Source organism: Vigna unguiculata, chromosome 5 (genome assembly GCF_004118075.2).
Source record: "Vigna unguiculata cultivar IT97K-499-35 chromosome 5, ASM411807v1, whole genome shotgun sequence".
In the NCBI taxonomy this organism is placed as follows: Eukaryota; Viridiplantae; Streptophyta; class Magnoliopsida; order Fabales; family Fabaceae; genus Vigna; species Vigna unguiculata.
Genome location: NC_040283.1, coordinates 7670556 through 7686892, shown reverse-complemented (window position 1 = coordinate 7686892; position 16337 = coordinate 7670556). Strand labels below are relative to the sequence as shown.

General features: G+C 31.5%; 2 protein-coding genes across 5 annotated transcripts; both read right to left on the bottom strand.

Annotated features, from left to right (window-relative positions):
- Positions 1-507: 507 nt before the first annotated feature.
- Positions 508-5180, bottom strand: LOC114185029 (2,3-bisphosphoglycerate-independent phosphoglycerate mutase). The gene is made up of 10 exons (XM_028072516.1): positions 5019-5180; positions 4610-4795; positions 4212-4339; positions 3461-3611; positions 3184-3387; positions 2259-2683; positions 1791-1983; positions 1619-1714; positions 1129-1284; positions 508-939 (listed from the first exon to the last, which is right to left on the bottom strand). Exons 2-10 carry the CDS (start codon positions 4769-4771, stop codon positions 775-777), a joined length of 1680 nt encoding a protein of 559 aa, XP_027928317.1. The 5' UTR covers positions 4772-4795; positions 5019-5180; the 3' UTR covers positions 508-774.
- A 6018-nt stretch (positions 5181-11198) lies between these two features.
- Positions 11199-15767, bottom strand: LOC114183114 (cysteine-rich receptor-like protein kinase 25). 4 transcript variants are annotated; one of them, XM_028069998.1, is made up of 8 exons: positions 14840-15767; positions 12856-12993; positions 12636-12757; positions 12354-12564; positions 12088-12188; positions 11951-12020; positions 11714-11850; positions 11199-11591 (listed from the first exon to the last, which is right to left on the bottom strand). In XM_028069998.1, the coding sequence occupies exons 1-8, from the start codon at positions 15636-15638 to the stop codon at positions 11262-11264; spliced, it is 1908 nt and encodes a 635-aa protein (XP_027925799.1). In that variant the 5' UTR covers positions 15639-15767; the 3' UTR covers positions 11199-11261. The 4 variants fall into 4 exon arrangements, with proteins under 4 accessions (XP_027925799.1, XP_027925798.1, XP_027925800.1 ...); XM_028069997.1 differs by having other exon boundaries at positions 11714-11867; positions 11951-12188; XM_028069999.1 differs by lacking the exon at positions 12856-12993 and having other exon boundaries at positions 11714-11867; positions 11951-12188.
- Positions 15768-16337: the final 570 nt, after the last annotated feature.

Below are 16337 nucleotides of genomic sequence, written 5' to 3'. Positions count from 1 at the left end.
GTGGCTGGAATCAATCCCTTTTCTATTCTAACTAAAACACAAGTGCCAAGTTAGAACATAAAGTACGAATCTTGTAGAACTTTTCAATCTTTATGAACATTAAATATCATAATTATGTGGTTCAACGCATTACAATAGTCTAAATAAAATTAATGGTATTGGATTCCCTTCATCACCACCATAGGTGTTTAATCAAAGAATAATTTTCTTGTGTGTATAAAAATTCTCTCAAACTCAAAGTATACTCTTTATGATGACGGTTGTAACCAATAAATTCTAAATCGTTGTTAACTAACCTATTTGTAATGGTCAATCTATTATAAGATCCTATTTCAAAATTTTACTAAATCGCAGTAATACTTCTGTAAGTGGTTAATGTTATATATAAAAATGATCCTTAACTAATGGTAATTTTTTGTAAATGTTTCTCAGCGTGTAAATGGCTACCATTACTTGATCAAATCAAATGTTTAATATGGATAAACACAACTATATTGGTATTTATCATATTGCTAATTAAAAGCATTATATAGAGATACGACCAAGCAAAATTCCTGATTCAAATGTAATTCAGCACAATAAGTGTCAAAATGGCAATAATTAGTTGGTACTGTGCTGTCATCTGCAGACTGAAAATGGAAACTCTTGAAAAGAACAAAACCAGCTCACATATGATGTATGTGGAGGGAAGAAAACTTTCAATTATTTGAGCTGTATAATCAACAGCATTCCCTGTATTTTTGCAAAATATACTAACTCTTCCATTGGTTGTTCCTATTTATCTGCTACTTCTATGAGAGTTGTCTCATAGTCGCTGGGAGCCTCAAATCCATGAAGATTCATCACAGTTGCAGCAACGTTGGCCAATCCACCTGATGGAACATCATTGCGGAATCTGGCACCAGGGATCAATCCAGGACCTCCAATAGCAATTGGCACCTTAACCAGCACCAAGAAAAAGTATGAGATTTTGAACCAAAATTATGATTCATTCAAAGAGTTTCATTTCACTTTGTAATTGTATTTGTGGAGATTCCACAAGTTATCCAAAGCTCTTTGAAAGTAGAGAATATTGCAATTCATGTGAACTTGTTATTATCAGTGACTGATATAATTTGTAAAACTTACAGGCTCAAGAGTATGAGAAGTAAGAATCTGGATTTTTCCCTCCTTGCTTAGAAGTGGCTTTCCAGATTTATCCCTCTTCACCATATCCTCTGCATTTCCATGGTCAGCTGTGACAACATAGATTCCACCCACTTGCTCTATTGCATCAAGAATAATCTGTGCATTTACATAAGTAAACAAAAAGCTTAATAAATGACAAAAAAAAAGACAAATTGTGAAAATATGATAGAATAGCAATTGTGAATGCTTGACACAAGAAATGGGTAAAGAAATTATATTTCATATCAAAGGAGATAGGTAGAGGTGATGATCTGAATCCCTTAGTTGACCAAACAATCTTCCAAAATAATTTAATAAAGGAACTTGGATCCTCTAATTTTAGTTCTTAACATAACCTAGTTCTTAATTGCTCATTTAAATCACACAAGATTCATTCCTATATAAGATTAGATTTGCACCAAATCCTTGTAAGAAACACATAAAATCATACCTTCACAGCCTCATCAGCAGCCTTGCAAGCCACAACTGTTGCTTCGATGTCACCGGTATGCCCCACCATGTCACCGTTTGGCAGGTTGACACGTACCTACACAGCAGATAAAATAAAAGAGTAAATAACAGACCATGATTCCCGAAAATCACCTGATAAACCATTTAATTACCTGATCAAATTTCTTGCTAAGAATAGCATCCCTAGCCTTTTCAGCAATTTGCAATGCCTTCATTTTTGGTTGTTCATTGAATGTAATACCAGAGTCACTAGGAATTTCCACATATTCCTCCAAGTCTGCATTAAAATACCCAGACCGGTTTCCATTCCAGAAGAATGTGACGTGACCAAATTTAACAGTCTCACTGTTGACAAAAAAATTGACACTTGTGACTGTGATGGCTATCATGTAACAGGTAAGTACTAGACAATGAAGATCACATAAGGTAAACATTGTAAAGGACTCTCAAATGAGAAACATTTGTTCCCTAGATTGGGTAAACAATATAGTGACTTCTCATGTATGACAGTTCCATCATTCACCATCAAGAACAAAATAAGCAGGTAGAACTATTATGGATTTCCATAAATTACTATATTACGAAAAACCCTATTAATGATTTGAACAGAGAAAATTTACCTGCAAGCAAAAGTCCGAATACCATTTTTCACCAAATATTCACCAGAAGTCCTATCAATCTCGGGCGGAGAAACAAGGTAATGTCTTGGAAGTTTCAGTTCACCATCATATTCAAGCATTCCAGCATACCGGATTTTAGGAACACGAACTCTATCAAATTTGTCAAAATTTTCATATTCAAGAGACTTTGCAATCATGACCATACGATCCGCCCGGAAATTGAATGTAACAACAGCATCACCATCGACTATTGGACCAACAGGTTTCCCATTGTCATCAACAATAACAAAAGGAGGCAGATACTGGTCATTGGCCTTTGGTTCTGCCCTCAGCGTCTTAACAGCTTCAAGAGCACTTTTAAACTTATGAGGGGCTTCACCAAGAACTTGAGCATCCCATCCTCGTTTCACAACATTCCAATCATTCTGCAGTTTTTTTGAAAACAGTGAATCATAAGTAATAGAAATACACAAACAAGAAAAGAAGAAAAAGATCAAGTCATCCATATCTATTTACTGTATAGAACAGTATGAAATTGAAATGCAAGTTAACCATAAAAAGGCACTTTTGTTACTATGAATTTGCAACTAAAAGAAATTAAATAATAAAAGATTTAAAAGCAATTTATTTTGTTTTTCCTTGTCAAATTACAGAGGTAATATGGCACTGCAACAATAAATCTCAATAGACAGAAAAAATTGGTTGGAGTACAACCCAGTAAAATCAGTGACAGACTTGTTATGAGCAGCATAAGATGATAAAATACAAAGCAAAATTTGAAGTGACCCCATCATGGTCAGAGTACATCTAATGAATAATATAATTGACCAAAACATTATCAAATTTAGCGAGAAGTTAAATGAAGAAACAATCAACATATGCAATCAGGCACCCCAAATTGAAGGCCATTTCTAAGTAATTATACCTCATAGCGGTCCATTGTGACATTCATACGACCTCCACCTGATGCTATCTTAGCATCAATTCCCTTCTCCCGCAATTTTGCAAGATCATTTTCAAGGGTTTCGACAAACCCTATACTTGAGCCATCCAAAACATCACGGCCATCTGTAAGAATATGGACACGGACTCTTTTAACACCTCGCTCACCAACTCCTTTAAGCAACAACTGTATAAAAATAGCGAATTAGAAAGATTGAGTTGTATACACAAAAAACAAAAACAGCTCCAACCCCAAGTACCTGCAACTGATCAAGTCTGGAGTGAACTCCACCGTCACTCAGTAACCCAATGAGATGCAATGTGCCATTTGCAAAACTTTCCTTTATGTAATTGAAACCTTCTCCTTCAAAAATTTTTCCAGAGGCCAGAGCAAGGTCGACAAGCTTGGCACTAAAATGAACAATCACAGATCAAGATGTCTCAATCATCAAACATGCTAGAAATAATTTTGAAGCAAGAAAAAGTGACTCAATAGTATAGCTCGTAGTAAGCAACAAATATAAATTCCAACTCCACTGAAGAAATCATCTGAATTACTAACTAAACATTGTGAACCAAAACTTGATACAAATTCCTTGGGAAAAGCGATACACAACAAGAAAAAACCGCAACCATGTTGTTGATTGTTGTATTACATCCTAAAACAAGAGTATAGAAGTGTCTGGAGCATATTTAACCCTATTGATCACATACATCTATGATCATCTAAGAAACAATGCAGACCAAAGCAATATGTTGTTCAGTCCATGACATAAAAAATGCAGGCACAACTAAACAAATACAAATGTTCACAAGCAGAACAAAGTAAACGTAAATTAGTTTAAAAGAACCCACATGCAGTTCATGATCACATCAATTAGTAGATCTGTCGTAATTTATGACAATAATAATAAAAAAAAAAACTACAGCACGCAACCTCAGTTCAAAACCTTGGTAGTAACAAATACATGGCGCTAAATAGATGAAAAAGAGAGGCTAGTTTCAGTTTACCCCTGAGCAAATATGCGACCAGCTCCAAGGGCATTGTGACCAACTTCACTATTGCCCATGTCATCTTCTGTTGGAAGGCCTACAGCGGTACCGTGAGCCCTAACCAATCTCCATTTTTCAGGGGCACCCTGTAACACGAAAAAACTCCTGATTAATGTCCTCCAACCCAAAAAGAAAGATCTTTTTTCGCCTCCTGACAGGTATCTTTCTTTGGAGGCAACCCTTAAAACTATCATATACTACACAAGAACACCTCATCCAACGTAGATTCGAACCTTGGTTCGTCACTTTGTAAAGGACCAGTCACTATTGCTACACCCAACCCCATCGGTTAAATAATAACAGATCTTTGAAATGTATAATCAAAGATTAGATCCAAAAACGTGCAAAAATTGAACCTTTTTAAGAGAATCCATGCAGGGTGTCTCAGCGGTAGCGATGCAGTTGTACTCGTTGGGGTTGGCCTCTCCCCAACCATCCAACACCACCACAGCCACAGTCTTCCCCTTAGGGAGCTTTGGATGATCCGCCAATTTCCATGAGAAACCTGAGCTACCCATCTGCGCTTCCTCCCTTCTTTTTTCCTATCAGATTCAGATTCAATGGCAAAACCAAATACAAAAATCATTCACATACACAAAGAATCATTCATTACCCATCTGGGTCATGGTTCTTTTTCCTTTTTCGTTTTTCCTATCATATTCAATGGCAAATCTAGATGCACAAAATTCAAATACACTGATAACCATTCATACTATGAAATAAACGTCACAGTACTACGACGTTACACAAACAACGAGTTCATACCTTTTCGTTTCTCGGTGTCAGCCGCAACTAACAACACAAATGTCACAGAGGTAACCTAAAAAGACCGAACTGTGTGCCTGTTTAGTCTGTCATGTGTGGTTTGGTTCGTATTTATAAATAGAAGTTGGTTGGCCAACTGTTAGCATTAGTCTAGTAGAGTCTCTCTTTTTTTTTTTTCACTTTAATGGAAAAAAAAAAAAGGTAGCACGTGAATCCTGAGAGAAGTTTACGAGTAACCACGAGAAGATGAGAAGAAAAAGGAAATACATAAATAATTTAATTTAAATAGATTAATGAAAAAAGTTATTGTTTTTACAATATTTCGTTCAAAAGTCTTAGTTGGACTTATTTATAATATATTGAAAATAAAAAATATTTATAAGAATATATTAATATTCGATTAGATTCAGATTTTTAAATGATTATTAGGATTTAACGTTACAAATGATTTGCATTTAATTCACTCTTAATATAAAAAAAAAAACTTGGATTTTGTAATCTTTTATTAAATTGAAATAATCTAGTGTGAATTGAGTAAGATATTTAGTGATAAAAAAAAACAATATTTAACTTAACTCGTATAAAATATTCGTATTTTATATTTTATTTATTACGTAATAACGTCATTAACACATTATGTAGATAAGGCTTAATATTAACATCAAAAAGATTTTAATGTCGTATTAAAAAGGAATTAGACTTAATTCGTTCTCAAAAATTCGTTTTAAGAAAAAATAAATGATCTACTTTTATTCTTTTTCAACTTTTATAAAAAAGAAAAAAAAAGAGGTATTCTGATCAATGTTCTCTTTGACAATATAAAGAAATGTCTTGATAGAATGTTCCGAAAACAGTTAAAGTTATATTTAATTAAATAATATATTGTTTTGCTTTCTTTATTTTTAAATTAGTTTGTAAAATAAATATATAAATATCTAAACAAAAAAAAAAATATATATATATATATAATTGTATTTTTTAAAAAAAAAATTAATTATATATTGATTGAATTTAAAATATTTATTTTACGTATATGGAATATTCGTGAAGATGTTTGGTATATTCGCGAAACATGAAAATAGCGACGGTATTTTCAATTGCGGATCAGCGTGCCCTATTACTTGATGCTGCCGTGGGTTGGTAAACAGCGTCATTCTCCACGCCTTTTTTTTTCTTTTTGACAACCGCTTATTAACATTAATTTTAAAAAAGTGCTTTTCACCTAATTATATAAAAAATAATAAATAAAATTAATTAATTGTGTACAGTACGATTATTAATGTTTAAATAATGAGATTTCTTTAAAAGCATTCAGTCAAAAAAGAATAGGGTCACTTTGTTTATAAAAATAAAAATATGAGTATAAAGCAAAATATAAATTAATTATATACAGTAATATATACTTCATATTTAAATAATGGGAATATTTACAGAACAGCTTTAACGATTTTGATGGTTTTGTTTGGACTTGTGGTCGCTAACTTGAAAGAACAACTTTTAAGTAACTCAATTTTCTTTCTCCTTTATGGAAAACGTGCCTAGAAATTATTGTCTTATAAACTCGAATTTATTATGTCACATACCACTCTTTTTCACTCCTTTACACAAAAGTTGAACAGGTTTGGAATGCTTAATAAACTGTGATGTTTTTTGTTTTAAGAAATGGACGAAAATTTTGAAGTAGAAATCTATAATATAAAACTTTATGAATAATTTAACTGATGTGATGGGTAAAAGAAATGTTTTAGTAGATAAAACGTATTGATTACTATATTGTCGTTATGTTTAAAATGAATAAAAAATAAAAAATATTAATGATGTTATTAATATAATTATTATTATGGTTATTATTATTATTGTTATTACTAATAAAAGTAATTAATAATATAATTAAATATGTTTTTGTTCTTAATTTCTCGTGAATCTTGAAATTAGTCTATTTTAAAACTTTGGACATATTTAGTCCTCTATCTTTTAAAATACGTGGATTTAGTCCTTTTAATCCAATTTTGTTAGGTTTATTTAATCTTTCGTACACATTTTAGGATTGTATTTGAGTTGTTTATACTGTTTGATACATTTTTGCTTTAATGTTAAATCAAATAATATTACGAAACACGCTTGAAATGTCAAATAAACTTAATAAAATTTGATTAAAATGACTAAATTTACGTATTTCGAAAGATAAAGGACTAAATTGGTCCAAAGTTTCGAAACGAACTAATTCTAAAATTTACTAAAAAGTTAAGAGACAAAAACATATTTAACCCTTAATAATATTACCATTCATATCATTGTTACTATTATTAATAATAATAATATTATTATTATTATCAATCTTACTACTATTCTTTCACAATTATTAAACTTGGTAATTAATATTATAAAATTTTAACATTATAATTAATATTAGTATTATTAAGCATGATTAACTCTTGTTTGTTGTTATGGAAAAGGTAGTTTAGGAGATGGTGCAGTTTTAATTTTAAATGAGGATAGGGTTATTTTGGGGTTTATGTAAATATGAAAGTTATTCTATTTTTTTTATTCATGTTGCACAATAAATTCGCGGTCATCCTTTCGATTTGTAAGTATGATTCATGCATCACATCCATTGCAATTCGTCTATAATAGACATTTCGAAATGATATTATGTCAAAATTGTTAAATAATAATAAATTTTAATAAAAAAAATAATTAATCATAATGACCAATTTAAAATTAATTTATAAATTAAAAAATTATTGGTAACTAAAATAGTTTATAAATTGGTGATCAAAACCTTGATAACTAATATTAATAATTAATTTAGAGACTAATTTACTGTGGTGACCAATTTAGTAATTATTTTAGCTATCAATACTTTTTCGTTTATAAATTGTAATCAAAATTAGTCACTATAGTGATTAATTATTTTTTATCACTAAAATTAGTCATTATTTAAGAGTTTCTTGTAGTATGCCAAGTCCATATCATCCGTTACAATAAAGAAAATAAAAAAAATAAAACAAAAAAGTTGTTTATAGTTGTGAGGTTTTCCAATAGACAAAAGTATGTTCTCCATGAATCGGTCATTACATCAAGCATTATTCCAGATTTTCGAATCATATTAATTGTATTAGAAGAGATGAAATGATCGTAATGGAATTTCTCAAAGCTACTTGGTTCCTTAAAAGCCTTTTTCAAATGCAGGAGTAATTCTAAATAATCGGAGTTCCACCCATTTTCTTGATTCCACTAAGATTCACATTGTTTTGTTGCATTATTTTGTTTTTGAGAGGGATAATGTGATTTAAAAGAGAGGAAGCAGTGGCAACTACAAGGAGAAGTTGTGAGGAGTTTGGGGAGGAGGAGAGAAGAGCACACATGGACACATAATGTTCTTTAAACTCAACATTTGGTAAACTATCAAAGAGTTCATCTTTAAGCGTGTGTTATTTTCCATGAATTTACTATTCAAAAAGAAAAAGAATGGCAAGCGTTGATTTGCAAGATTATTCGTGTTCTTTTCCAAAGATACGGAAGCGATGCAGAGCGATGATTTGAGGGATCAATGGATTGCTCGCATCCCTCTGAGATGAAGATATTAGAGTGATCCAGGGCCATTTTACATAATTACCCTCAATATTTTATTTCAAATAAATTAACCATGGCTTTCCAGGAGTTGTGTAATTCAAACGAAGAGAAGTACAATGCAGATTCAGATTCCTGATGCATGAACAAGATAGATTCCTTACCTGTTTTGACCATTGAGCGTGAATGAAGCATTCGATTATCATTAATAAGTTTGAACACAATTGGTGTATTATATTTGTATGAATTGGGAAGAACTTTGGGACTCTCGCGGACAGTGTGCACTTCAGCTGTAGGAGGTGAGCTTTTTCCCTACCACTCCCATGCATTTTTCCTTTCTTTCTCTTCGTTTGAATACCATTGTCTTGCATCTTTCGTTTCTTTATATTCATTTGAATACTATGATGCACTTGGTACCTTTCCATCACCATTGGTTGTTGAGAAGACGGACGGTGGCCAACACGAGGAGGTTGACGGCTCGTCGGACAGTTCACAGTGCAGTAGTCCAGTGTTGACGTAGTGGTGAATCCATATTTGTTTCTGGAATCAGATCTATTTTTGTGGTTGTTTTCGCAGCTAGAATGGAACCTGTTAACATTTTTCTGGATCTGATTCCAACCCATTGTACCATCCTATTTAACCGGTTCTTTTTTTTTTGGAATCTATTCCATTTCCCTGATCTGCATTTGTGTGGTAGGAACTCATACGCGTTTTGGTTGGTGAACGACTTCACGACAGCGGGAGGAGGAGCCATCGTTGTTGGAGCAGCAACGAGTTGAAGTGGGTTCCGAAGTTTGGACGTGGTGCAGCGGTGAGTTAAAGTGGGTTTGAAAGTGGTGAATTGCTGCAGCGATGAGTTGAATATTTATGCGTATTGGATTTTTTTTGGTGTCTTGGTGTCCATTCTTGAACGGGTTCGTTGTGGTTAGCTATAAGAAACACATGCTTTTAATATAGATATAAGAATTGGTTTGTGGTTGGTGGTTAGCTATAAGAAACGCATGCTTAATATAGATATAATAAATGGTTCGTTGTGGTTGGTGGTAAGCTATACAAAACTCATGCTTTTAATATATATATATATATATATATATATATATATATATATATATATATATATATATATATATAAGAAATGGCTCGCTGTGGTTGGTGGTTAGGTATAAGAAAACATGCTTTTATGCTTTTAATATAGATATAAGAAATTTGTAATAATTATTTAAAGAAAGTTCATAAATATGAATAATTATGCCCCTGTAAAGTAAAAATGAATATTTAAAGAACAATCCTAGAACATAAAAACAAGGAATTAAAAAGTTGAATATTGAGTTAGCTGATACTTTACAGAAATTATTCATATAATTGAATGAATTGAAATTATATTCATCTTGTATTATGTGTTTATCATTTTTATTTTAATTGACTCTTATGTGTATTTAAATCAGATGGATTCCAAAATACTGGAGTTACTTGAGAAAACAAATGTTCTTGATCGACGAATGCTTGTAGCTATTAACCGCCAACTTGTAGCTATTGAACGACGCAATGCACTACTTAATGACCAATACAACCTAGTTCTTAGAACACCTTCAGCTCAATATAGAGGAGACCAAATTTCTGAGTTACTAAGAACCATGAACATTTCAGATGACAACTTATTAAGAGAGTGCTACGACTTTCTTTGTTCACATCCACTTCATACCAGACGTCTTATGGAGATACCGGTAGAAAATCGTTGGAATAGGTTGCAAACTTATATGAGTAGAGAGGCTTGACTTTGATTGTATCATTCATCATATTGTATGTTGTCATGTGTGTACTTCTTATATATTATGTCATGCTTGGAGTTGACTTTTTATTAATGGTGTTGTTGGAAATGTTTTTCTTTTAAATTAAAATATTAAATTTTCTAAATCAACTATATTTTAATATAATTTTTTTTCAATTAAAAAATATTTAAAATATTTTTATTGATAATAATATATGAGAAACTAATTACAACTAATCTAAATATCATTTTATTATACTTTTTTAACACCAAGGACAATTAGGTCATTCTACATTTTCATCTATTAAATTTATTTATTTTTAGTCACATCGGTCAAATCCTTCATAAACTTTCATAAAAATTATTTTCAAATTCACTCCAATATCACCCTCAAATCCATAAAAAAGAACAACATAAATATCACCTTCTAATTAATCCAAATCAATCATCTCCCTCTCCCTCAAATCATCACCCACAAAAGAACACACCCTAAGAGATGATGAATTATATATGTTTATTGTATGAAATAAAGAATTCCAATTTTCAAGAATTTGTAGTGAATAATCTTTAGAATTTTTTTTTATAAGGTATTCATGTACTATGATATGAGTTAAGATATTCTTGGAATGTCACAAAAAGTGTATATATTAATGTGATTGTAAGCAAATTCAACTTTAAAAATGATAAACTAAAAGTTATACTCATTATAAAATTAACTTAAGCATAACATACCATTTGTCACTATAAAAATATATAATAGATAATGGAAAAGTGAAGTTAAAACCAAAAGTTTAATACAATACGAGAACACACTTAGTTATAATTTGATAGGTATGATATTTAAGTGCCAAATAATATAATATGATTCAACAAAATAGATATAGATAACATTCAACATAAAATTATCGAGGATAAAATTTACTTATAGACATCTCATTGATTGAGCCTGATATGAAATTGTTAGCAAATTGTCTCAAGCTTGGGTTCTGTGAATTAGTTGGATTCGTTCTTCGATCCAAAGAAAATGTTGGTTCTAGGGGAGAAGGCAATTCAACTAAGTGACCATTAAGATATGAGACAATTGTCAACATTGTAGGTCTAGCATCTGGATTTTCTTGAACACATAATAAACCAATCTTAACACATCTAATGACTTCAATATTAGAATGATTTCCTTTTAACTTTGGATCTAATGTACTCAATGGTGTTTCATCCCTCCAGTGCTCCCAAACCTGTAACAACCAGTAAGCTTAGCCAAATCATTACACCTTTTAAATTGTTAACTAATCACATTTATTCAACAAGCATAAATGATAATAAAATAAAAATATGGAAAAAAGGATATTATACTCACAAAATTTAAAAGATAATTAACAATACGATGTGGTTCATATGAACCCATGTTCTTTTTCCCACTAATAATTTCGAGAATCATAACTCCAAAACTGTAAACATCTGATTTCTCAGAAAATTGTCCAAACATAGCATACTCTGGAGACATATAACCACTGCAAAATTAGAAAAAATGACAAATAATCATAAACATGTTGTTAAGGGATGATAAATGTAAGAATGGATATTCAAAACTTACTATGTTCCAATAATTCTCTTTGTACTTCCTTCTTGTTGGTCTTTTTCAACAATTCTAGCAAGTCCAAAATCTGAAATTTTTGGATCCATATTTTCATCTAATAATACATTACTAGGTTTAAGATCACGATGTATTACTTTAAGTCGAGAATGGTCGTGTAAATATAGAATTCCTTTAGCAATCCCTTCTATGATTTTGTAACGCTCAGACCAAGTCAAACAATCTTCTTGTTTAGTATCTACAAGAATATTCGTTATCTGAGAAAATTAAGTGATATATCTTGAGGGTTTAAAACATAATCAAATCCTTGAATGTTTAAAACACAATATATTAAATATCTTAAATATGTAATACATACATGTTAAACTTAAAAGAAACCAAGGATGGATGAAAAGAATCAAACCAAATAAGAAGTAGTCCAAACTCTTGTTTGGTACGTATTCATAGATAAGTATTTTCTCTTCCTCATCAAGACAAAATCCCTTGAAAGCTACTAAATTTCTATGTTGGAGTTTGGCTATCAACATAACTTCATTTTTGAACTCCTCTAAACCTTGTTTAGAGTTTCTTGAAAGTCTTTTTACGGCTATAGATGTTCCATCAATAAGAATACCCTAAAAAAATAGATAATTATTAAAGTTAAAAGTAAGAGCATATAATAAACAAGAATAACAATTTTTGTTACCTTGTAAACTTCTCCAAATCCTCCTTTGCCTATCTTATTGTCATCTGCAAAGTTGTTTGTTGCTACTTCAATTATTGCCAAACTGAATTGCAATGACTCTATAGTAGAACTTCCAAGTCCAACTAAAAAGAACTTCAATCATTAATCCAAGTTTGGAACTTCATTAAGTCTTCTAAATGAAAAGTAGGTATTAGAGTTTATTTTTCTTTACCATACTTACGATTTTCTATAAGTATAATGTTATTACTCTTTCTTGTTTTTCTTCGCATCAAAATATAACAACAAATGCCAAAAAGTAGTCCCACCAAAGCAATAGCGAAAATAAGAATCAAGATAATAGTTCGTGATAGACCTTTTCCTGTATTAAAAAAATATTAACATGATATTAGGTCATGATATATTGATAGCAAGCAAAAAAATGAATTGTTAAAAACCCTATCCATTTTTTAAACAAATTGTTCATAATTTTTGTTATTCCAAAAACCCTAATAATTCAAAAAAAAATCCTATAATACACATTATTCACAAAACAACACCTCATTGACTCGTCTTGCATAACGTTTGGCACGCGGATCTAGATCTACAGACTAGATCGTGATCCACATAAGAATTTTAATAACTTTATTCTTATTTAATTAAATTAGTAGAAATAATAATTTCTATAAGTCTATTTCTTAAAATAAGTAATATTCATAATTTTATAATTTATAAAATTTTTATGTACAAGCCTACTAAAAATAGAAATGGTTTTGAACTGCACTAAAATAAGAAAGAAATACGAACGAGAAAACTATTTTTGGATGAAATGAACACGAATATGACTGAGGTCATTTTGGATGGACTGGAGAAAAAAATGTGAATGAGCAAGTTGCTTAAAAAAAAATACACACGACCGTGTTGTGGTGGTGCGGCTAAATTTTAGAAATTTAAATCAATGCGGAGTGTGGTGGCCAATGCGGACCAACCCGTCCTTGACCCACGCAAATGTGAGTTATGCGAAACGGGCTTAAGCTCGTTAAATACTTAATCCGTCCTACATTTTTTTCTTGTGAACTGATCCACATGACTCGTCCACAGTTTTGTCTCTACATCCAAGGACCCTTATTTATATATATATATATATATATATATATATATATATATATATATATATATATATATATATATATATATATATATATATATATAATATTTTTGCTGATAAAAAAATGCGAGGAAACAAAGACAAAAAAGGCTTCGGGTTAACCCTTCATAATTTCAAAGATATGGGACCTTCCTATGTAAGTCAATAAAAAGGGAAATGTTTTGAAGATTTTATTCCTCAATTAATTTATTCTTTTATGAAAAATGTGTTTTTACCCAAAGTTTATTGGTTGTTTGAAATTTACTGTATTAGTAGGGTTTTTATTTTTTGATCGTTTTTGTATATATGTGTCAGGATAATTCAATTATCTCATTTTGTTTTTACTAATTAAAATACAATTAAGTCTAAAGAAAATTATAATACTTTTATATCAAAATGAAAAAAAAAACAACGAAAATGATTGGAATTATTTTACCAATTTCTTTGAACAATTATTTGCACATTCAATTGTTTTTTTAGACATCTATAGAACAAAATAAAATAGCACAAAATTTATTTCAAATGTTGGACTTCACCACCTTTGCTCAGGGATCTTTTCCAAGTCTTATTTTTTCGACCAGCTGCAGCAGATCAAAACTTAAAAACAATACCTTTGCAGTCCATGTAATGAATATTCACCCGATTCACAAATGATACCTTGATTTTTTATTTTTTTTTCTTATAAATTTTGACAAAATTTTCTTTTCAAACTATATCAAATTTTTCTCTTTTTTTTTTTCACGTCAAACTTTTTTTCATTTAATAAGAAGTTGGCACGTTTACATTATTAAAAGTTTATGAAAAATAATTTTCCAATTCATAACATGCTTTCTTGAAAAGTGATTTAAACTAATTAGGGAAATATGAGGTGCAAATTGATGAGAGGTGATGAGTTTTGTTTTTTCTCTTTTGCATGGAGCATGGCGAATGATATGTAAAAACCTATGAAGCTAAGTGCGATTTTTCACGTATCTGAAGAAGTCTTTGTTCAAAAGTAAAGAAAAGAAATTACCTCTATCCTCTTTCTAGTGCTATATTTCAACACCACGACCACAAGAAGATGAAGATGAAGAAGAAAAACCTGATGATGGAGCGAGTCTTTGTGGTGGATTATCAGTGATGAGGCCATAGAAAAGGTACATCTCGTACCAAATGTTACAACTCGGAAACACAACTCTCCCTCCTTGTTTTCCATCACAGCACGTTGGAAGATCTTTTATTGCTTCTGCAAGACAAGTTCTGCAGTTCTGCGGAGACAAATCTTGCGTGCACTGAGCGAGAGTATAAACAGTCTGAGAATGAGACAAGTTTGTTTCCTTTGTCGAGAACCTCGCATCCGAAACCGCTGCTGCTTCTGCAGTTCGGTTCATTGCGTCGCGCAAGAAGATCATGAAGCTGATTGTGGAGTTGGTGGTGACATCGCTAGGGCTGACAAGAAAAATTCCTGGAGACGTGGCCACGACGGAGAAGAAAGGCACATTGGAATACCGAAGCTTGCATTCAGCGTACCACATCACAGCCTCTACGGAGTTCTTACATTCTGGGTCTGTAGATAACTTCTCGGTTGCGTTGGCCACGCATTCTTTGCACAGGCGTAAGGGTATGTCACCCCTACACATGAACAAACCATACACCGTGTTGTTTCTGCTGAGGATGGTGGTGTTGTAGAATAACGTTGCAGATGCGTTGGAAGTGAAGGAAGAGAGAAGGGTTATCAAGTTGTTTTGATATGCGCTGGTAGAAGATGTTCTGTTTGGACTACAGTTTTGGTACTCAAAGTAAACCCTGTCCTCGTTCTGTGCTTTCGTGGTTGGGAAGTTCAACAAGGTAATAACAAAGGTACAACTAAAGATAAGAAAGACGAGGTTGTTGGAAGCCATGGTTCTGTTCGTGTTCAGGGATGGGTGGTTTCTGATATTAAGTGCTCAGGTTTTCTTCTCTTTTGTAATGGAAAATAGGTGAAGTTGAAACTTCGGAAATAGTGCAAGGGATTCGTTAGAAGTAGATTATAAGAACCCCATAAATTAGTTTCTAAAATAAGTATTTCACCCATTTATATATATATATATATATATATATATATATATATATATATATATATATATATATTGTGAATTAATATTATCTCTAATTGATGTAGGACTTCCAATACACTCCTCACACCGAGGTATATTCATTTCGTGCGTGGTACTAAAAATTAGTGAGTGATCCGTTAATGGTCCGATAACGGGTGAAATATAATGTTCAAAAAAGTTCGCTAGGATATGTTCTAATTTGACTTTGATACCATATTAAAAGTGGAATTTAATTTTAACTCATTAGACTTATTTTTAGTTGATGTATAACTTCCGGGATTGGTATCTGTATGCATTAGCAAGTCAATGAACTGGTATAGTCAAAGTCAACCACTCATCCCGTTTGTGATCATCTGAAATTGTTACAATTTTTTGAACATCATGCGTTGAAAATGTCTCCATGGAAAATGTCAAAGCATGTATGAAAAATATAAGTGTTCATTTCACGTTGTACGTGGGATGAAAAGTAATGTGTTGGGACGATGATGTTTTGTATTTTAGAAC

Coding starts and splice junctions, on each gene's coding strand:
- LOC114183114 (XM_028069997.1), bottom strand. CDS start 15,638: ATGGCTTCCAACAACCTCGTCTTTCTTATCTTTAGTTGTACCTTTGTT. Junction 12,758..12,855: donor CATTATACTTATAGAAAATC/GTAAGTATGGTA, acceptor AGTTCTTTTTAG/TTGGACTTGGAAGTTCTACT. Junction 12,565..12,635: donor GATTTGGAGAAGTTTACAAG/GTAACAAAAATT, acceptor CTATTTTTTTAG/GGTATTCTTATTGATGGAAC.
- LOC114185029 (XM_028072516.1), bottom strand. CDS start 4,771: ATGGGTAGCTCAGGTTTCTCATGGAAATTGGCGGATCATCCAAAGCTC. Junction 3,612..4,211: donor GGTCGCATATTTGCTCAGGG/GTAAACTGAAAC, acceptor TGTTCATTTTAG/TGCCAAGCTTGTCGACCTTG. Junction 2,684..3,183: donor TCACAATGGACCGCTATGAG/GTATAATTACTT, acceptor AAAAAACTGCAG/AATGATTGGAATGTTGTGAA.